The sequence below is a fragment of the Danio rerio genome, chromosome 9 (genome assembly GCF_049306965.1).
Source record: "Danio rerio strain Tuebingen ecotype United States chromosome 9, GRCz12tu, whole genome shotgun sequence".
In the NCBI taxonomy this organism is placed as follows: domain Eukaryota; kingdom Metazoa; phylum Chordata; class Actinopteri; order Cypriniformes; family Danionidae; genus Danio; species Danio rerio.
Genome location: NC_133184.1, coordinates 57,859,673 through 57,883,611, shown reverse-complemented (window position 1 = coordinate 57,883,611; position 23,939 = coordinate 57,859,673). Strand labels below are relative to the sequence as shown.

Genomic DNA, 23,939 nt, shown 5'->3' with positions numbered 1-23,939 from the left:
GTGGCCAGTGAGTGTATATAAAAATTTGTATTTTGTTGTTTGACATATAAATCTTTTATGCAATAACAAAAAGATTTAATTACAATACGTAATATGCAAAAACATGCAACATTTCTGTCATTTAATGCACAAAAAAACCTCAAGACATTTTGCATTTATATATGAATATAAACTATATGAAAAAACAAACCAAAATGTCATTTAAAGCTTTTTGTTTTTGCATAAAAAGCAAAAATGTTCTATTTTCATATAGATTATATTCATATATAAATATAAAAAGATGACAGAAATGTTGCATATTTTTAGACATCACACACTTAAGAACTTAACCTTTCCTTTTCTCACAGATTCAGATGTTCTGTAAATCAAATGCTGTACATGACAGGATATTTATTTTAAACACAATCAGACTCAATAACAGTGAATTTAAAATAATAGGTTTAATAAAATCCATATTTGCCCCATATACAGTTCCTAGGAAGCAAGGAAATATAGGATTTAATGCATGTTATAATATTAAGCAGTTGAGTACCACACTTATAGGAGAGGAAAAGTTATTTCACAGTTTTAATAAATGTTTGCACAGCAGAAGGAAGTTTTGCCAGCACACAAACAAACTGAATGAGTCTTTGTTCTCCTCTGCCGTACAATGCAGAATACACGCGCACTTAGTTTTCATTCTTTAAGATTTTATTTAAACAGTGTTACAAACTATAATAGTGACTTGTATATGTTCAATATAATAGTGTTCCCGAGTGAGCATACATAATTATATATGTATATTTTTAATTATGAAAACAAATCCAATACAGATCTGAAATGTTTTATTAACCTTTGTAGCTATTCTATTGTCAGAATTTCCACAAAGTCACCTCACTGCTCACTGTATAAACAGTTTTTTAAATCAGTTTATATTGCAAAACAACAACAACAAAAAAAAAAAAAATCAGAGATCTATTTATTATTATACATAACTTTATTCCCGATTGTCTATACAACCACTGAATGCATGGACACTGTACGCTATTTATATAGCGTACAGTACTAAATATACTATATATATATATATATATATATATATATATATATATATATATATATATATATATATATATATATATATATATAGTATTTATTTTAGCTTTCTGTTATTTGTTTGTTCTTATTTTCTGCAATATTTAAACAAACAGCGCGTTGTTGAATAACGACTGCGCCTCTCCGGTGGTTTTTACGGTAATGCGTCATCCGAAAATAAACGAGGAACAATACAGCTAAACTGTATCACAAGCGGCACATTTTTGTTATTTTATAAAGAAATAACAAATAAAGTGCAGAGAAACAGGCAGAACAACAATCACGTAATAAATACGAGACTGTAAAGCGCGTTTGTTGAATATTTCCTGCGCATCTCTTGAGGTGTTTACAGTAATCGCGTCATTCACAGGTACTGCGGGAATCTGGAAGATCCTGTCAAACTCTTGAGGAGAAAAAGCGCACAGACACGCATCAAACTGAGGGGTAAAGAGCAGGTAAGCGAGTACAATCCTCACAGGACACAATCTGAACTCAACGCGCGACTTATTGAAGCAGTGCGCATGCGCGTGAAACACCGCTTTCTGTGCGAGAGACTTTGGAGGTAATAAATAATCGATTAATTAAGCTGATCTTCAGACTCTGTCTTTCACAGAAAAAGAGAACGTGTTTGCAGGAAAAGTGTTCACTTCCGTGTTCACAAAGCACAGCTCATCCGGGAATCTGCTGAGTATGATGAAGATCTGCTGATGAAGATGATGGACAGCAGGAGCCTGAGGTCTGTCAGTGTATACTGCATTACAAGTGCCGCGAGACATGCAATCAGACCAGAGTAACTGGGGGAGCCGGGCAGGGGCCACGTGTACTTTTAGGGGGCACACTTTAACATACACCACAAACTACTTAATTATTCATTATTCAAAGTCTTTTTTTTTCGTGCATCACGCTGCAGTCTTCATAAAAAAGATAATTAATAACTTAAACTCAAAATAATCTTCCTTGTTAACTTTGTATTGTAATATAGGAGAACACATTGATAACATTCAAGTACATGAAGGCACATGTTTGCACCTTGCTCGCCCTTTAATTTAAAATAATGTTTCCTGAGTGATCTTTAACAAACCAAGGAGATTTTCACAGTATGTTCTATAAAACAAAAATAATTCATCTGGAGTCATGATAAGTCTTAAGTTTTAATTTATTTAAGGTCAGTAATATTAACCTCCTTAAGAAATATTCATGATTTATTTTTTGATTGTCCATGCAACAAACCAGTCATACAATAACTTGACTAATTATTCCAACTTTCCTAGTTAACATGACCTAGTTAAGTCTTAAGACTATAGGATACTTAAAGGGACTTTATACAACTATCCTGCAAAATAACTATGAAATATAATGCACTTTCACCATGGCAAAGACAATAAAGTAGTTATTAGAAATGAATTATGTTTAAAAATGTGTTGTAAATAAATCATGTGTTGAAGACTCGTGCTTTATGACACGACTGAAAACAAAAATGAAGGCAAAACTAAACCAGCTGAATATTACTTTTACATGAGCGTGACTGAAAACTGCATTTGATCAGTGTGTTACATCTGTTCTCCGGGACTTGCCGGCTGTTTGTAAATTCAAGACTGCATTTCCTAATGTTAAACTTTGTACACTCAATTTCTGATTAATAATAGCCATGCATAGCCGAGGACTTCCTATAGTAAAAAGATCAATTTTCTGGAGACAATCCAACACTAATATTGCTGAAGGGGCGAATAATATTGACCTTAAAATGGCTTTAAAGGAATTAAAAACTGCTTTATTCTAGCCGAAATAAAACAAATAAGACTTTCTCCAGAAGAACAAATATAAGAGGAAATACTGTGAGAAATTCCTGAATCTGTTCAACATCATTTGGAAATTATTCGAGAAAACAAAATAAAATCACAGGAGGGGGCGAATAGTTCTGATTCAAGGATAATCATATCTTTAGTAGACTGTTCATAACTGACCTCCTCTGCTGTGTTTCTGCAGGAGTGTGTCTGCTCTGCTGCTCTTCCTCCAGTTCTGCTGGTGTTTCTCAGATGGAGATCAGAAATCCAGACCAAACTTTGTGCTGATGATGGTGGACGATCTGGGCATTGGAGACATCGGCTGCTATGGGAACACCACCATCAGGTCAACCCCAATAAAACCACAAATTTCTTAATTGTTTCAATCATATGTTGTGATTTTATTCTTGTAACACAATCTCTAAGGATGAACAAACAAATAATCATTTTACAAATGCAGAACTGCATAGAAACTATCACTGCAGAGATAAAGCAGTAAGAATTGTGTGTTTTTATGCATCCAGATAAAAAAAAGCATTACATTTTGGTGTCTGGACCAAATATTATTTACTATATATATATAAATATATATTAGTGCTGTCAATCGATTAAAAAAATTAACTAATTAAACACTTAAGAAAAATTAATAGCGAGTAAATATTATTTATAAATATATACTATATATATATATATATATATATATATATATATATATATATATATATATATATATATATATATATATATATTATTTACAATATATATATATATATATACTTTAATATGTATAATTATATATATATATATATATATATATATATATATATATATATATATATATATATATATATTAGTGCTGTCAATCGATAAAAAAATTAACTAATAAATCACACTTAAAAATTAATCGCGATTAATCACATTTAAAAGACTCAAACTTCTAATTTTGGCTATTCGAATGTAAAATTAATGTAAACGCAAGACAGATACTATTTAAATTCAAAATATAATTGTTTATTAGAATTTGTGTTTAACTTGTAACACAGATTTCTTCATGTAAACAACAAACTAACAATAAACCATCAAGATCTTTGCTTGACAGCCATATTTTTTACAGAAATTAAAACACAGGCTAATAAAGAAAACATTGATTTCCATGTTGGATTCCAAGTGGACTGCAAAAAACAACAAAAATACAGGCATTGCAGATATGGAAAATGGAAAATAATAATAATAATAATAATAAAGTATTGAATACAAACAATTGCAGAGCTGGACTGGGACAAAATAATCGGCCCTGGCATTTCCTACAATCAAAATGCTCCCCATCACCCCACACCCTTGAATATGTTTACCAACTCCCAGTCTATAAAAGCACAAAAGCCATTTATAGGAAATAATGAGAGCTGACAAATTAAAAACTTAAATGTTTTTATTATTAAAATAAAATTATAATCCACACTGTAAATGTGTGTGCCTGTGTGTTTTGAGGGAGCCTAATAAATAATGAACATGACAAAAACTGCCTGCTTACGCACACAGTTAATGTTGAATAAATAAAATAAAGATAAATAATAAAAGCAATGTGTCAGAGACCCTAAAAAATGTTTACCTCAACAATGAAACATCAAGTTGCACACTAGTTTGGTCATGTATAAATATCATTATAACCATATTGTTTAAATATTATTGTCACTATAAGCCTACATCATGCTGACGATCAAAAACACAATGTCATGATATGTCATGCGCTCGTCTTCTGACCGAGTGCATCTTAGGGTGCTTTCACATCTGCAGTTTGCTTCATTTGGTCCGGACCAAGGGTAATAAATGATGCATTGTTGCATTTTCTGCCGTCTTTGGGTTGTTTTCACACCACACTGCTGGCTTTGGTCCGAACCAGTTGAAACGAACCAAAATGCAGTCATGTGACAAACAACACATCTCTCATTGGCCAGATGTTGTTGAACATAGTTCCTAAACTGCTTATTGATTGGTCAGAATTCACGTGCGGGAAAATGCCAGTGAACTCCCGCAGGTAAACAAAACCTTTTACTCTGGAGGGACGACTGCGCTGGCTGATTGTAGCCCTGCTTTAGATAAACTATACATTACGAAAATGAAGCGCCGCCGTGGCTGGAAAACAGTGTTTAATGCATCGCTCGTCACTTCAGGAGGAGACGTTTATTAATTTAGCTAAACTCTGACATGGTCATCTTGTGGAAATATTACCAACGATCCATCAGCTAATGTTTTCCCCTCTCTCTCTCTCTCTGTTGGTCAAGCGCTGTCAACAAATATTTTTTCTTCATATCCCATAATGCACAGTGCATCGGCCTACCAACGTTATAATAGTTTTGGATTTTTCATTAGTTTTAGTTTCTATTTCGTTTTGACTTTTTATTTTCAAATTCAGTTAGTTTTTATTAGTTTTAGAGGTAGATTTCTTAGTTTTTATTAGTTTCTATATTTTAAAAATGTCTTAGTTTTAGTTTAGTTTTTATTAGTTTCAGTTTTTTCTAAATGAGGATATTTGTTTGGTTGAAGATTCAAAATCAACAGGATAAATATTGTATAATAAAAACTCAGCCACACATTTTTTGAAACATGTATTCAGAGAACACATGAACACTCTCATCTGCCACAACCATCTACCCATCCTCAAGTTAGACACACAGTAGTGATGGACAGGGCCGGATTAACCTATGTGCATTATGGGCTCAGGCCCAGGGGCCCGTCCGCACTTAGATTTTCTCTACTTTTCATCACCAGAAAGACAAGTGGGAATTATTAATAAGTGTGTGTATTATGGAGGACTCAGATTCCTAGATCTGGATTGGAGAGGTGTTATCCAAATCATGTGCATTATAAGTTTGTAGAAGTTATACATTAAAAATACCCTTAAATATAAATGTTAGTGCTGCTTCAGTGAACTTGAACAAGTATATTAAATTACATTAATTTCCCCTAGTTGTATTAGTATTTTTCGTTTTCAAAGTGTGCTTTAAATGCTTTAAAAATAAGTTCATAAATGTGGGCAATACATTATAAATTAATTTTATTTAACAAATATTATATGAATCTTATTTTTTAATTCAACTATGGGGTGCGGCTATAGTGGGCCTTCAAGACATTGTGCCCAGGGGCCTTTAAATTATTAATGCGGGCATGGTGATGGGAAATTCAGATTTTTAACGCAGATGTTGGGACTCAACATTATGTAGTCAGCAATAGTAATTTCAGTCAATTAAAATGATCAGAAAAGTCTTACAGTAAAGTTTTGCAACCCAACTGAATCATGATTCACTTATTTAAATTCCATTACGATTGCCTGTTATGAAATAAACTTACGTTTTTCACCAGATCCTCTCATTTAAGCCTTCGGTTTACCCGTGCTGCAGTTCTTCCAGTTCAGTTCAGTCACACAGCTGTTTTTGTTTGGTTCAATGAATCACGCATGCGCAGTATTAACGGTTCACCGCTTCTCAATGCAACGTTGCTGTTCTAATAACTGAATGAGAGTGTATATTGGATTATTTAGAGTCAGAGGGGGTATTAGGCTTGCTATAAAGTGAGTAGTTGGTGGATAAGTGCTTAATGGAGACACGAATCGTTTCAAATGATTCAGTTCGATTTGGTGAACTTGTTCAACCGGTTCACTTAGAAGATCCGGTTAAAAAGATTTGTTCGCGATCGCGATACAGAAATACAACCCATTATTGGGTACAAACGTGTTGAAGTAATAGTCTTAAGTCTCTTTATTTAATGCTGTCACCGTGCTGCTGTCATGTCCACTCGTTGCGGAAGCAACAGAGAGGATGACTGGAGGAGAGCCGACTCAATCTGGCAAATGGCAGCAGGAGACACTGAGGTGCGAAAGGGTCATACACAAACACCTGCAGCGCGGAATATATTTACTTCTAAAAGGCATATAGTATTATGTATTAAATACATTTACAAACACGAAAACGAAGGAGGTTTTTGCTATCATTTTAATTAGTTTCAGTTAGTTTTGTATATACACAATACAGTTTCAGTTAGTTCTAGTTTTTGAAAAAAAAACTCTCGTTTTTATTTTTATTTCAGTTAACGACAATTATTTTACATTTTAGTTTTCGTTTTTTCGTTAGTTTTCGTTAACTATAATAACCTTGCGGCCTACGGCAGCTGAATTAGTCCAAATTAGTCCACAGTACTTTGCGGTTGGACCTGTTTTAGTACGGATCATATTCTCACCACAGACAAACCGCTCCAGGGTTCGTTTGAAAGCGTACTGGCGTCACCTGCCCAAACCAACCGCACCAAAAGGGGAAACCAACTCTAGTGTGATTCAATCGAACTAAATAAGGCAGGTGTGAAAGCACCCTAAAAAATACACCCCTCACAGAAGCTTAGGAAGCAGAGATTCTTTATCATTTGTAAGATAAAGACTTGCTGGTTAAGGAAACAGCATAGGAGGAAGTTGCCGCGGCCCGTGGTGCAGATTAAAAGTAAAAACAAAAGTATATTTATATGGACAGATGGGTAACTAGATAGAATAGACAGGAATATATTGATCTGTGCCCCGCTGCAGAGAAATCTCGACTATTTTGACAAATACACACCTACGTTACACAGAGCCCAACATGGAAGTTTGTGATTGGGTCAGCCCAATGTCAATAAAGAAAAGAACCAATGGGCTGCAGATTATGTCACACGGCCGCTCTGTCCGGAAGCGTGACAGCTCACAGGAGCGTGACATCTCGTCAATCTGAGGCAGAAAAACATGACAGTCTGCTGAGTGTTTTATCGGCCGATCAGATCATAAGAAGAGGATCAGCCCAGCCCAAAAAGTACATCGACCCAGCGAGAAACTGCCTGGTCTGCCCGTGGCCACAACAGGAAAAAAAAACCTGCAACTGTGTTGATCGCGTAATTTTTTTTTTACGTGTTAATTATTTCAAATTAATCACATGCGTTAATTTTGACAGCACTAATATATATATATATATATATATATATATATATATATATATATATATATATATATATATTAGTCATTTTAGGACTTGATGTCTTTAATATACACAATGATTGCCGCACTGATGGGAGAGCTGACTGCTCTTTGGTTGTACTTGTGTCACTAATAATAAAGACCTCTTGTGTTCATGATTTACTCACTGCTGTTGATCTTCCGCTCCAGGGTGACTCTGAAAATGTCTGTGTGTTCGTGTGTTTTCAGGACTCCAAACATCGACCGGCTGGCGTCTGATGGGGTGAAACTGACCCATCACCTGTCGGCCGCTCCACTCTGCACACCCAGCAGAACTGCCTTCATGACGGGACGATACCCTCTGCGCGCCGGTCAGAGAACAAACATCGTCTGCCTCACATAAACACACCACAATGGCAAAAAGACTAATGTTATTTTCACCGCAGTACAGACACACTGAGGGACGGATAAATACATAATGCTAATAGGTGATTCTAGAAGTGTGGGGACAATTTAAATTTAAAACGTTTATATACAGTGCATCTGGAAAGTATTGATAGCGCTTGACTTTTACCACATTTGTTTATGTTACCGCCTTATTCCAAAATAGATTAATTTGATTGATTTCTTCAACATTCTACACACAATCCCCCATAATGACCATGTGGAGAGAGTTTTTGAAATTGATGCAGATTTATTAATAATAAAAGCTGATAAATCGGATGTACATCAGTGTTCACAGCCTTTAACATGAAGCTCTACATTGAGCTCAGGTTCATTCTGTCTCCACTGATCATTCTGGAGATGTTTCAGCAGCTTCATTGGAGTTCACCTGTGCTCAATTCAGCTGATTGCACATGATCTGAAAAGGCTACACCTGTCTATATAAGGGCCCAGGGTCAACAGTGCATGACAAAGCACAAACCAAGCATGAAGACAAAGGAACTGTCTGTAGACCTCAGCGACAGGATTGAAGGCTGGGGAAGCTTACAGAAACATTTCTGCTGCTCTGAAAGTTCCAGTGAGCACAGCGGCCTCCATCATCCGTAAGTGGAAGATGTTTGACCACCAGGACTCTTCCTAGAGCTGGCCGGACATCTAAGCTGAGTGATCGGGGGAGAAGAGCCTCAGTCAGGGAGGTGATCAATAACCCGATGGTCACTCTGTCTGAGCTCCAGTGTTCTTCTGTGGAGAGAGGAGAAGCTTACAGAAGGACAACCATCTGTGCAGCAATCCACCAATCAGGCATCTGTATGGTAGAGCGGGCAGACGGAAGACACTCCCCGCCTGGAGTTTACCATCTGAAGGACTCTCAGAGCATCAGAAACTAAACTCTCTGCTCTGATGAGACTCAAACTGAACTGTTTGGAGTGAACGCCAAGCGTTACGTGTGGAGAACAGCAGGCGGCGCTCATCAGCAGGCTAACAGCATCCCTACAGTGCAGCATGGTGGTGTTGGCATCATGCTGTGGGGATGTGTTTCAGCAGCAGGAGCTGGAAGACTAGTCAGGATAGAGGGAAAGATGAATGCAGCGATGTACAGAGACATCCTGAATGAAGACCTGCACAAGAGTGCTCTCCACCTCAGACTGGGGCGACGCTTCATCTTCCAGCAGGACAATGACCCAAAGCACACCGCCAACATATCAATGCAGCAGCACAACAACAACTCGGGGAATGTGCTTGAGTGGCCCAGCCAGAGCCCAGACCTAAATCCTATTGAGCATCTCTGGAGAGATCTGACAATGGCTGAACACCGTCACTTCCCATCCAACCTGATAGAGCTTAAGAGATCCTGCAAAGAGGAACGGGCAGAAATTCCCAAAGACAGCTGTGCAGAGCTTGTGGCGTCATATTCAAGAAGACTTGAGGCTGTAATCACTGCCAAAGGAGCATCAACAGAGTATTGAGCAAAGCAAGTGAATACTGATGTACATCTGATTTATCAGCTTTTATTTTTAATAAATCTGCAACAATTTCACAAACTCTCTTCTCATTGTCATTATGGGAGATTGTGTGTAGAATGTTGAGGAAATCAATCAGTTTAATCCATTTTTGGAACAAGACTGTAACATAAACAAATGTGGAAACAGTGAAGCGCTGTCAGCACTCTCCAGATACACTGTGTGTGTGTGCGCATGTGTGTTTGTTTCTGTGTAACAATGTGTACATGTTTGTTTATGTTTGTCTATGTGTATGTATCTACATGTTCATGTGTGTGTTTGTTAGTGTATTTATTTGCATTAATGTGTGCATATGTATGTGTGTACATATGAATTCATGTCTGTGTTTGTGTATGTTCATGTGTAGGTATGGGCAGCACGGGTCGTGTTCAGGTGATCTTGTTTCTGGCTGGATCTGGAGGTCTTCCTCCAAATGAAACCACCTTCGCCAAACTGCTGCAGAAGCAGGGCTACACCACCGGCATTGTGGGTAAGAGAGACACACACACACACACGCTGCTTTTCTGTATGTATCAGTGTGTTCTCGTCTTCAGCAGTGTGTGTTCTGGTTTTCAGGTAAGTGGCACCTGGGTGTGAACTGCGAGAGCCGCTCTGACCTCTGCCATCACCCTAACAACCACGGCTTTGACTTCTTCTACGGTCTGCCGTTCACGCTGTTCGTGGACTGTGCGGTGGGCGCGGGGTCCGGAGTGCTGCTGGACTATCAGGAGATGCTGCTGAACTCCTGTAAGCTGCTGCTGGTGTGTGTGCTGACTCTGCTGGCCCTCAGGGGCTCCGGGCTCCTGTGCGCCGGCTGGAGGCTCCTGTTCCACCTGTCCGCCGCCGCGCTGATCTGCTTCCTGCTGTGGTTTGTGCCGTTCGGGCTGCTGCGCGTCTGGAACTGCATCCTCATGAGGAACGGAGAGGTGGTGGAGCAGCCGATGAACCTGCAGACGCTCAACAGCAGACTCATGAGGGAAGCAGAGCAGTTCATGGAGAGGTGAGGAGCTGTGCCTAATATATCATGGTGTGTTTATGCTTTAGAAGAGTCAAAAGCGCACATCCAGAACATTTAAAGGGCACGTATGATGTACAATCATCTGTTGAAGGTCGCTGTTTTCTCATGGAATATTTCGTTTCTCTAAAACGGTCGCAGCTTCTGGTTCATGTGGACTTTAATATATTCAGTGAGCCTTTAGTGACCTCGGGAGCAGATTGATGCACACCCTGATCCTCTGTCATGTGATTTGTGATGTCAGACACAGAGACGGGCCGTTCCTGCTGTTCGTGTCGTTCCCGCAGGTTCACACGCCGATGTTGGTCACTGAAGGGTTCGCCGGGAAAAGCAGACATGGGCTTTATGGAGACAATGTGGAGGAGGTGGACTGGATGGTCGGTGAGTGACTCTAATATGTGATGATCAGTACAACTATAAGAATCAGACAGTAATCTGGCCAGAGGGGGCGTGGCTACTGCTCTAATGTGATTGGTGGATGGTAAAACCTTTGAGAGGCTCAGACTTTTGCACAAATCTGTCTAAAAGGTATGGAGCAAGTGCAGGGTCATTATATTTGGGTGAACTGTACCTTTATTATACAGACTGAAACTATGGGAAACACGTACACAACATCCAGAGCAAAATTACTTGTGTTTACCATGACCTCTGTAGCACCGGTGTTTTCTGAAATGATGCGAGTGAATGAATGAATAGAATTAGTTAATTCATTCATTCATTCATTCATTCACTCGCTCACAGCAAGAGATCTTTCTTAGATTTAGCATGCTCTTTCTTTTTCTCTCCAGGTGAATCTCACACTGCCTGAACATACAGTATATTATATATCACTATAATGGATCAAACTTCTGTGTATTTTCAATACAAATTCATTAATTTACTCATTCACTCACTCATATCAACTCATTCAATCATTAACTAATTCATTCATTATCTCATTCATCCACTCATTCATTTAGTCATTCACTCACTCATTCACTCACTCATTTACTCACTCAAACTCACTCATTCATTAAGTCACTCATTCATTAAGTCGCTCGCTCACTCACTCATTCACTCAGTTCATTAATTCATTCACTCACTCACTCATTGATTCACTCACTTTATCATTAACTAATTCACTTATTCATTCATTCACTCACTTATTCAGTTGCTCATTCATTAACTCATTCATTCATTAACTCACTCATCCACTCACTCACTCAATCATTCACTAGCTCATCAATTCACTCACTCACTTGGTCATTCATTCAGTCCTTCACTCACTTGGTCATTCACTCAGACATTGACTCACTCGTTCATTAACTCACTCATTCATTAACTCATTCATCCACTCAATCATTCCATTCATTCATTCATTGACTCATTCATTCGCTCACTCATTGATTCACTCACTTTTACATTAACCCTTTCACTTATTTATTTACTCATTCATTTGCTCATTCATTAACTCATTTATTCATTAACTCATTCATTCATTCACTAACTCACTTGGTCATTCATTCAGACATTGACTCAATCACCCATTCATTAAGTCATCCACTCAATCATTCCACTCACTCGCTCGCTCGCTCATTCATTCATTGACTCATTCATCCACTCACTCATTCTCTCAGTCCATTAATTCATTCACTTACTTATTAACTCATTCACTTGCTTACTCATTGATTCAATCACTTTATAATTAACTTATTCACTTATTCATTCATTCACTCACTTATTCACTTGATCATTCATTAACTCATTCATTTATTAACTCACTTGTCCACTCATTCTCTCTCTCACTCAATTATTTACTAATTTCATTAACTCATTCATTCATTAGCTCAGTTCACTCACTCACTTGGTCATTCATTCAGTCTTTCACTCACTCACTTGGTCATTCACTCAAGACATTGACTCACTCATTCATTAACTTACTCATTCATTAACTCATTCAACCACTCAATCATTTGCTCATTCATTCATTCATTCATTGACTCATTCATTCACTCACTTTTACATTAACTCTTTCACTTATTCATTTACTCACTCATTCATTAACTTAATCATTCATTAACTCACTCATTCACTTGGTCATTCATTCAGACATTGACTCACTCACTCATTCATTAACTCATTCATCCACTCAAACATTCCACTCACTCGCTCGCTCGTTCATTCATTGACTCATTTATTTGCACAATCATTTATACACTCAATTTTACATTAACTCTCACTTATTCATTCACTCACTCATTCACTTGGTCATTCATTCATTAACTCACTCATTCACTCGCTCGCTCACTCATTCATTCCCTCACTCATTCACTTGCTCATTCATTCATTAACTCACTCATTCACTCATTAACTCACTCATTCTCTCGCTCGCTCATTCATTGACTCATTTATTCGCGCAATCATTTATACATTCACTTTTACATTAACTCTCACTTATTCATTCACTCACTTATTCATCGACTTAATAATTGATTCACTTACTTTTTCCATTAACTCACTCAATTCATTCGCTCACTCAGTCATTCACTTGCTCACTCATTCATTCACTCACTTGCTCCCTTTTCACTCACTCATTCACTCGCTCACTCACTCATTCCCTCATTAACTCATTTACTCACTCATTCCACACATTCACTCATTTATTCATATTGAGCTATTAAATTAGCCTGATGAATAATTTTTGTACCACAACATCAATCAGCATCACATCCTGAACTCACTGTGCCAATATAATCATCTCAGCAGGCCTGATTCATGATCATCAGTGTGTCCAGTGTGACTTACAGCAATTGTGTTGTGTCTGAGCGCAGGTAGAGTAGTGGACACCATCGACAGGCTGGGTCTGACAGAGAAAACCCTGCTGTATTTCACCTCCGACCACGGCGGAGGCATCGAGGAGGGTCCGAGAGGAGGCTGGAACGGGATATATCGAGGTACAGTCTGATTAAAAAAACAGAAAGAGTCAAAATCACCATCATCTGTCAGTATTCCAGACGCACATTCCTCATCTAAATCCTCCCTCGTGAAGCCAGTATAAGAGTGAGTGGAACTGCAGTTCATCCACTGGCCAGTAGAGGTCAGCTCCAAGAGGAAGTCTTATCCCCATAGACTGCCATGTTAAAATGCCCAACTTTACAGCAGCAAAAAAGGTGTTTAGAGCCTGGTACACAAAACGGTTTGGTGTTTAAAGCTAATATTACCCTTAATGACAACTATGAAGAGGTGAATGTGTTTATAATTTATCCGATTCATTTATATTAAGCTTTAAAATTCTGCATAATTAAGGGAGTGGACACTTGAGTGCTGCTCACAGAAATGTCACCTAAATTCCAGATGCTGACCTTGGTGTATATATATATATATATATATATATATCGTATGATAGATATATCGTATATATCTATGCTTTAGTTTTAAATGGCTTTACACAGTTTACGCAGTTATCGATTTATATTAATATACATTTATATTATACAATTATCAATTACAATTATAGATAATAATGCATGCTGTGTATTTAATTATGCTCACAATCCTTTCAAGACTAACCTCCATTATTATTCTGGTGAGTTATATTCTTATATCATTTTATTAATGAGTGTAATTGTTTTACTTCACTTATTTATCATTTATGATTTTATTTAGAGCTGTAATGCACTCCAGGATCTGACAGGTTGATTAGCTGTAGGGTAAAGACATGTTGTCATGCAGTGTTGTTCCTGGATTTAATTAATAGTCATGTATTTACTAACACAGACTACTGTATATTTAAAGTATTTGAAAGTAATTAGTGTTTTCCTCCTGTAGAAAAACATCCTAAGTATAATTCTTAGTGGCTCGATGTATCACTGTTTTTAAAAGACTTAACTCAGTCAACATATTATTGATATAGTCTAGAACACGAACAAGTCGCGTTTAATGAAGTGTGAAGCATTACATCCAAAGAAAGAACTATCTAAAGTTGCCTTGCACATGACAAGCGACAGAACGGAAGTCATTCATTTCCAATGGAGAGTAGTCTGGGAGCTGCATGGAGTTCTGATCATCTCCGTATGCGGAAAATTTCGATCCGAATTGAGCTGCAGATCCGTTGAAATAATTAAACTTCTGTGACTAGACTGTATGCAACCAGATGTGATGTATTCCAGTGTTTTCTGTGCGCGGAAAGATGAGAAATAGGAGTTTTTTCATTATTTTTTAAGCAGAAAAAAAGTCTACATTAAAAGCAAAACATTTCTATTCATAAATGAGTAATAACAAATGAAAAATTTTCATGTTGTCTCCACATTCCCTCCTAAACTTATAGCGGTCTGTGAGTTTCTAGTATTATTACATTCAACCATGGTGAACTCCTTTATTTCAGACACTGCGAGAATCAGCTTCTCTCCCATGGTGCACGACAAAACTGAAAATTCTGTGCGACAGATCAGGGCTGTCCAAACTCAGTCCGGTGTCCTGCTGACTTCAGCTCCAACTTGCTTCAACACACCTGCCAGGAAGTTTCTAGTATATCCAGTAAGAGCTTGATCAGCTGCTTCAGGTGTGTTTGATAAGGGTTATAGCTAAACTCTCCAGGACTGTGGCCGTTTCTCAATATGCGTTCTTCAGCAGTCTTGCGTCCTCGTGTTCTCGTGTAATGTCATCATCAGCTGCCAAAGTTCAGTTCCAATACTCAAGACCGCAAGAACAGAGGATGTATGAAACTTCCCGGATGTGATCTTGATATCGAGGACACACCAATGCAGACTTGAGCACCGATCTCGCTCTAGAAATCCCAGAAGTCATTGCGACTGGAGGTGGGGAGAGCAGCATTTTATCTAGATTTATTATTAAAGTTTAGAGATATCATTTATTTACCTCAGGAGTTTCTCTGAATGAAACGGTGAATATAATCATCACCATGGACATCTTAATAAAGGAATGAACACATTAAGTGTGTTTATTTGCAGAAATTCCTATTAAGATCTGTTTTATTTATATTGTGCAGAGTATATTGATAATGTTTTATGCAGAGTATATATTTTAAAAGGAGAAAATCAATAAATCGCTGTATGAATGCTGTAATGTTTAAATCATTTACCATTTAAAACGTGTGAAGGTCACGTGAACCTTAGGAAGAACGCAGCATCTCATTTCTCACAGGACGCGTTCTCTGCCCTCGCGGTCGCTCCAAGTTCATTCTTCCGAGGACACCTGGCAAGACTGGCCTCCACAAGAACGCATTGCGTTCTTGGAATTGAGAAACAGCCACCGACCTTCCAGGAGCGAGTGTGGACACCCCTGATCTAAGCAAAATGGAATCAGGCATCTCTAGCTCCGCCCACACTCCTCCTCTTTGCCCATTTTTGGTCATCTGGAAGTTGACAAGCTGGTGACGGTTGGCTCCGCCTACTTTATGCTTCATTTGCGCTCTTCAGAAACCTTTGAGTGACATCATGGACATCTCTATATGTTTTCACAGTCTACAGAAGAGTTCGGCTGCAGTGTACTGTATATGTTTTTGTGGTTTACCGAGCGTCTGGTGTGCAGGTGGTAAAGCCATGGGCGGCTGGGATGGAGGAATCCGTGTGCCGGGTATATTCCGCTGGCCTGGTCGTCTGGCTGCGGGAAGAGAAGTGGCAGAACCCACCAGCCTGATGGATGTTTTTCCCACAGTGGTGAAGCTGGCCGGAGGAGAGCTGCCGAAAGACAGGTAATACACACACCTGTACACATATAATACACACTCACTTAAAGGTGCTGTATGTCAGTGTTTGACTCAGACAAACACCATGATATGTGTGCAGATATTCAGAAACATGCTCAGTGAACATTCCTGTTCATCTGGAAAACACTGCTGAAGTCAGATAATCTGCTGTGAGCATGTTTTCTGTGCCGGAACGCATGTCTTTGCTTTGGTCCCTTTAACCCACCCACTGTCAGTTTAGCCAATTATATTTCACCACCCTGGGTTGCCAGATGGTGGAAAACAGCATATTTAATTCATTCATTCACATTCATTCATTCAGAAATGCTCTCATAGCATGCATCTGTGACTGAGATGCGACCTCCGGTGGACAGTAGCAGACTCCCAAATGAGACAGATTCAGAGTTCCACATGAGGAGGTTATTAATCAGCAAACAATTGTTTGAGTTGTCTGAGTTGTTTCCAAGAGTTTGATTACTTTGGTCGCCGGATTTCCAATTATTTACAATGTTTTCTTACAGAAACATTCATTAAATAAGTTACTGATGTGCATTAATGTTATATATATTTATCTTTAAACAAGCGGGAATCTCATGCGACAGTACAAAACAGTACTGCTGCTTCAGGATATTTCAGATATATGGACACATCGGATAATTAAGTGGAGCAATCCACACCACACGCAACTTGATCTTCTATTGTTAAATGAATTTGATAAGAAGTGTGCAACATTTTCACGCTAGAAAGCAAAGCTGTATGCAGGAATGTTACTGATATGCTGCCATGGCTCCTTTAAATACAAGATCAATGTAGTGACCTTGGATGCTCTCACCGTTTTCGGTGTGAACGCACAGTAACCCTGTCTCCTAACAACACACTACGAGATGAGATACGCAGTGATGAGCAGTTTGGCTGTTTGCAGCAGATGAAACAGGACAGAAGTGTAAACACAGCCATTCAGCAGCACATAATAGAGCACTCACTGCACTCCAGCACAACGCTGAGCTTTATAATCTAATGAACACACATTAAAGCTCTTGAACATGAGTAAATGTAGATGCTGGATCACTGATATGTGTTGGTTTGCTCTGAGTCTCAGTTCTAGAGTTCAGTTTCAGACGCTTTATTGTATTCTGCAGATCTGAGCTGAACTATCTGCTGCTGCTGTCAGTAGTGTGCTGATAAATGTCATGTCAGACTCACATTATTAGCATTTAACACTGAATAAAGCACATGAGCTGTAGCTGATCAGTGTCAGTTTTCTGTTGTTCAGCTGTGAAAGCCGTTTCTAATAGATCAATTCGAAGTGTTGGTTGGGACAAAAACTCATTTTAACATGGAGAATATTCCTACTATTGCATGCTGTTGCTTTTAGTTAAAACGCGGTTTAAATCACTCACTCCTGTCCTCAATCTGTCAACCTGTGCTTGCGTTTGTTTTGATACAGAAGTGCAATACCTAGTTCAACCACTGGGTGTCAAATAACATACTGCACCTTTAAACAGCACACTCACTCAAACACTGAAGAGTGTTCAGCTGGTGCTGCAGAAAGACAAAATAACCCATTGAGCACTTCATGCCTTGCAAATAGTACATACTATAGTCATATATGTGTACTTAGGGCGTACTCACATTATGCCATCCGTACCGTGCCCAGGCCCGTTTCCCGGATCGTTTGAGAAGTGTGAGTGCGCTAAATCGGGCTCAAGCACGGTTCACTTGGCCGGCCCTGGCCCGATTGGAAGAGGTGTGCCTGAGCGCGGTTCACTTGGGCTTTGGCGCGGTACACTTGTGTGTGTGTGTGAGTGCAAAACGTGCCAAAGTCCGAAACTGAAAGCGAGACGTGACTTTAAGGGGTTGTTTCATATGGATTTATTAATCATTCTTACTGTTCAGTGATCGCAAACTGCCGTAGCTTATTAAAGACGCAAAACCCTCACTGCACGTCAGCTGCGCGCCTTCAGCAGACCTGGCAGATCTGTTCGGCGAAATATCTGACTGCGTGTCTCCGCATCCCTAAGGACTGTTTGGTGAAATATTTGACAGCATATCAAACGACTGACATGATATAACTAGAGAAATCTCCACTGTGCTGCTGAGCGAGAGAGCGCTTCTCACTGAACAGCACAGCAGTAATGACGTAAGCGTGCCGAAGCCCGTTTGTGGTGTGAGCGCAGGCCGTCGGGGGAGACGGGAGGGGGGACAAGCGTGCTTTGGCCCGGTTCGAGGCAACTGTACCTAGTGTGAGTACGGCCTTAAACTCTCTGGCATGCACTTGGAGACACCCTAGAAACCATCTGTCAAACTTTACCCTAACAACACCCAGCAGAAAAACATCCCAACTTAACCCTAGCAGCCAACCAGTGATCAGCCTAATTTCACTCTAACAACACCTTAGCAACCACCCATCTAACATCCTAACAATGTTTTTGTGTGTGTGTGTGTGTGATGTGTGTATTTGTATGTGTGTGTAGGCTCCTGGATGGTCATGATCTGATGCCGCTGTTAGAGGGCAGCAGCAGCCGCTCTCAGCATGAGTTCATGTTCCACTACTGCGGCATGTATCTGAACGCTGTACGCTGGCACCCACAGAACAGTGAGTGACACACACACACACACATACACACACATACACACACACACACCAGAATTGTGTACATTTTCAATTTCGATTCCAGTGATAAACATTAATGCACAGAGCACAGCATCCTACATTTACGTGATGCACTGTGTGCATGTTTTACTAAACAGATAGGTCTTTAATCTAGTGTTGAACTGAGAGAGTGTGTCTGAGCCTCGGACATTATCAGGAAGGCTATTCCAGAGTGTAGGAGCCATAAATGAGAAGGCTCGACCTCCTTTAGTGGACTTTGCTGTTCTAGGTACTACCAGAAGCCCTGAGTTTTGACATCTTAAAGAGCGAGTTGGATTGTAGCGAGACAGAAGGTTAGATAAACAGGAGCTAGATTATTTACAGCTTTATAGGTGAGGAGTAATATTTTAAATTCAATACAAACTGAGCAGGCAGCCAGTGTCAGGAGGATAAAATTGGGCTAATATGATCATATTTTCTAGACCTGGTCAGAACTCTGGCTGCTGCAGTTTGTACTAGCTGAAGTTTGTTAATAGAGGATGCTGGACAGCCAGCAAACAGAGCATTACAGTAATCCAGCCTAGAGCTCATAAAAGCATGGACTAGCTTTACACAATCAGACTCAATACACACACATACAACATACAGACAGACTGACTACACACACACACAGACTATACCAACACAGATACACATATAGACTCATATACACTCTCTCTCTCTCTCACTCTGTTCCGTCTCCTCCTCAGGCTCCTCCATCTATAAGGTGGTGTTCTTCAGCCCAGTGTTCTCCCCCGCGGGCTCCAGTGGCTGCTTCAGCACGGGCAGCTGCATGTGTCACAAACCGCATGTGACGTACCACAGCCCCCCGCTGGTGTTCCTCATCAGCAGCGACCCATCAGAGAGCGTCCCGCTGACAGAACAGACAGACCCGCGGGTTCCCGAGGTCCTGCAGAGGGTGCAGCGCGCAGTGGAAGAGCACAGGAGGAGTCTGACACCTGTAGAGATGCAGCTCACCTGGAGGAAGACGCTCTGGAGACCCTGGCTGCAGCCCTGCTGCGGGACATTCCCATACTGCACCTGTTCTGAGGAGGACACACACACTACTGGATGAGGACACACACACTGCTGTGGGACACTCTCAGACTGCACCTGTGCTGAGGAGAAGGACACAAACACAGCTGAATGAGGACACACACACGCATTCACCTCTCATGCTCACACACATCTCCCAGACAAACACTAAGGGTGTACTCACACTATTTACAGTCGTCTGTACCGTGCCGAAGCGCGCTTGTCCCCCTCCCCTCTCCCCCGAAGGCCTGCCCTTACACTATTATCGTCCGAACGAGAGCTCACTTCCGTCATACATGATGCTCTGGGGTGCGTTTCCCAAACAATGACGTAACTCGCGGCTGAACTATCATAGTACGATGCATCATTTGGGAAAAGAATGATGTAGTGACGAGTGTTTCCCAAAACCCGTAGTTTCTCTGTTGCAGATCCATCGCTTGAACCACGTTAGGTAAAATCATAGACTGTAAAAGATAGGGATGTAGTATCCGTGAAGCTACAAGTAGGCGTGGCCTACCGTCGCCATTTTGTTCGCGCGTCATCGCACTCACGTCGGGATACCAAACAAGGGCACAGAGGCGGAGAGTGGGCGGAGCTACAGACACCTGCTGGCATTTAGCTTGGACCTGGCTTTAGACACACTTTACTTTGGGAGAAACGCTGAATACTTTATAACCTGTGACACACTTGTGTTCTGACCACATGTGCTGGGCTGTACACTATATCAATAAAGTGTTTAGACTTTTCAAAACACTGCTGTAATACATTACAGCAAAAAACATTGCTCTTATGATGTTTTCCTGCAGGAGGAATCACTTCCAAACACTTCAGATAGAGTCTGTGATGGTTAATGTAAGACTATTGATGAACTCCAGCAGAACACTGTATGACAACGCTTCAGATGACTGATCTAGAGCCTACAGCTAATCAATCTGACAGATTCTGCGGTACATTACAGCTCTAAAGAAAATTACAGATGATAAATGATCACAAATAAAACAAATACATGTATAGAGATAGTGTATAACTTTACTCATATGGGAAACGGAGGCAACGTGAATGGTTTGTGAGCACAATTAAGTGCACACAGCATCCCATATCATCTGATAATTGTAAGAAATAAGTCCAAAAGGCAGCTGACTGTGTAAAGCCACATAAAACAACACACAAATATGATGAATCTGCCGAGTTCAGCCGGAATCAGCTGAGGTGATGTGACCAGCGAGACCCAGCTGTCACTCAAGTGGCCACGCCCTTAATTATGCAGACTCAATATAACCTAATATAAAGGAAACTGATGAGTTATAAATAACTTCACCTCTCAAAGTTGTCATGAAGGGTAATATTAGCTTAATGAACCAAAATCGTTCTTTGTAGCAGGCTGTAAACACCTTTATTTCTGCTGTAAAGTTGACCATTCTAACAGTGAGCTCAATTGAAATCTGCTCAATTATGCAGCCAGTACTAGCGGAATTTCGATGAATTGCAGTTTCAGTTACTTCCGTATTGACTTCTCGAGAGAGAGTTTCAGAGTACTGGTTATACTGTAAAACGCCCATAATGATGCTATAAACTGGGTGTAGTAACTACTGTACTTCTTTAGAGCAGAAGCCCATCATTTATTTGTGCAGATTATATTGATTTACACGCACACATTAACAAAATCTAATATTAGTTTTGGTAAAAGCGTGCACTCGCTTTCCATATTAACTGAAATACATGCAAACGGCACATATAGAGCCTGTGTTTCCTTTACTAATATTACTGAGAACATTACATAGTCTATTCTAAAACACATACAATCACTTACAAATGCTGACACCTATTCTAACATCATATATAAATCAGATAAATAAATAAATGATGAGGCGATTTATTAAGAAATTACATTTATATTTATTAGGAAATTAAAAAATCCTACTTTAATAGTAATATTAATTAATGTTGATCATTAAGTAGGATATTGTTCATTTCTTTTTTTTTTTGTTTTTGGGAAAAGTCTACTTTTACAATTTGACACCTGTAAGAATGTTAAAATGTTCTGAATGAATAGGGCATAGGGGGGATAACGGAATAGAACACAGCCAGGAACTGTTTCTAACCGCAGCTCCAGAGGTGTAGTTGCAAGTGCACAAGTTTGCAGAATGTCCGTTAAAACGATGGATTTGGGAAACGCCAAATCAACAAGCTATTTTTGTAACCACACAACTTGCGACCTTAGTTGGCTAACGATGGTTTCGGGAAACGCACCCCTTGTTAGTTGAACAGAAGAGTGGCGCTCTCGCTCAGCACAGTGGACATTGCTGCAGTGATATGGCTTTAGTGGTTTGACACACGGGCAGATCTTCTGCTGAACAGATCCAGCACTGTTGAGGCTCATTACTGTTCAGGTGCTGCAGGAGGTTTGCTGAAGGTGCAGTGGGGGCTTTGCATCTTTCATAAACTATGACACCTCTCGTTCTATGAACAGTAAGAATGATTAATAAATCCATATGAAGCAGTCTCTTACCTGACGTCACATCTTCACTTTAACGCTCAGGCGCACTTTGCACCCACACTACAAGTGTACACCTCTACACAACAAGTCTGGCACACCTATTCCAATCGAGCCAACTGAACCACGCCTGAGCCTGATTCACAGCACTCACACTTGTCAAACGAATTGGGAAACACGGTGGGAACGGTTCAGATAGCATAGTGTGAGTACGCCCTGATACTCAGACATATCACTCCCCCTCTCATCTATACACACACACACTCATTCACTTCCTCTCTCATGCACACACACTCCCTCTCTAACACTCACACACAGCAGGATGAAGGCTAGACACCGCTGAAGATCTTTGCTGACACAGCAGATGCTCATGAGAAACAGGACTCATCCCTCAGGGGTTCAGAGAGTGAAATGTTCACCGTTTAGACATCACAGCGAGTCTCACTGTCAGAGCTCAGAGTCCTCCTCAATGCAGAGAGGTTATATATTACGCATTATAATCTTTCTGTAATTGTAATAACCTGAGAAACAGGTTAAAGGCATGTTTGTTTACTGCGCTCATCTTCTAGACTGAGCTGATGCTGGAGAACAGCACATTCACAACAACAACAACAACACAATGACTTCAGTAAATAATGGATTCTACAAATATTACACGAACCAAACATGGGATCATTTTTAAAACTGAAATTAAACTGAAATGACACTTTTTACCCAATGTTTGGGTTACAGCAGCCCAGCATTTATTATTATTATAATATTTTAGTGTGCTTCCATCTGACAGTACTGCTTAAAACCCAATCCACAGCTCTGTCCTCATGATATTTTCCACTGTTCTCATGTTTGTGGCCATACAGTAAACTAATGCAGTGAGAACTCATTTACAGCGTCTGATAGTGTTGTTAATAATGCAGTAGTTGATGGTTTAATCCTGTTAGATGACATGGCATCACTGCAGCGTTCACACACCATTATCTGTGCACTGCAGTTTCTCTTAATGCTTTCACCTGAAATCATTCAGCTAGTGTTACTGTAAACAATCATCAAAAACTGCAGCAAGAGTGTGTGACCACAGGGTGGCGCTGCCCGCACACACACGCTGAACCAAAGCTTTCATTTTTAAATTAAGCTTAAATGAACATACAAAATACTAATTAATCACAGTGAGAATAATCATAAATCGCAAATAATCCAAACAGCAGCAATAAAACAGATTATTAAATGAATATAATAATAATAATCATTTAAAGAATACAACTTACACACAACTCAAGGGGCTCCCTCTGTAACAGAAGAGCTTCAGAAGA

General features: G+C 39.6%; 1 protein-coding gene across 5 annotated transcripts; it reads left to right on the top strand.

Moving 5' to 3' along the window:
* The first annotated feature begins 1,469 nt into the window (after positions 1–1,469).
* arsh (arylsulfatase H) lies at positions 1,470–23,512 on the top strand. Of its 5 annotated transcripts, none has more exons than XM_003199265.6 (11): positions 1,470–1,529; positions 1,688–1,810; positions 3,061–3,204; positions 8,077–8,198; positions 10,138–10,260; positions 10,347–10,770; positions 11,030–11,166; positions 13,596–13,718; positions 16,315–16,477; positions 18,946–19,067; positions 19,814–23,512. In XM_003199265.6, the coding sequence occupies exons 2-11, from the start codon at positions 1,782–1,784 to the stop codon at positions 20,176–20,178; spliced, it is 1,752 nt and encodes a 583-aa protein (XP_003199313.1). In that variant the 5' UTR covers positions 1,470–1,529; positions 1,688–1,781; the 3' UTR covers positions 20,179–23,512. The 5 variants fall into 5 exon arrangements, with proteins under 5 accessions (XP_003199313.1, XP_073769444.1, XP_073769443.1 ...); XM_073913343.1 differs by having other exon boundaries at positions 8,077–8,315; XM_073913342.1 differs by having other exon boundaries at positions 1,672–1,810.
* Positions 23,513–23,939: the final 427 nt, after the last annotated feature.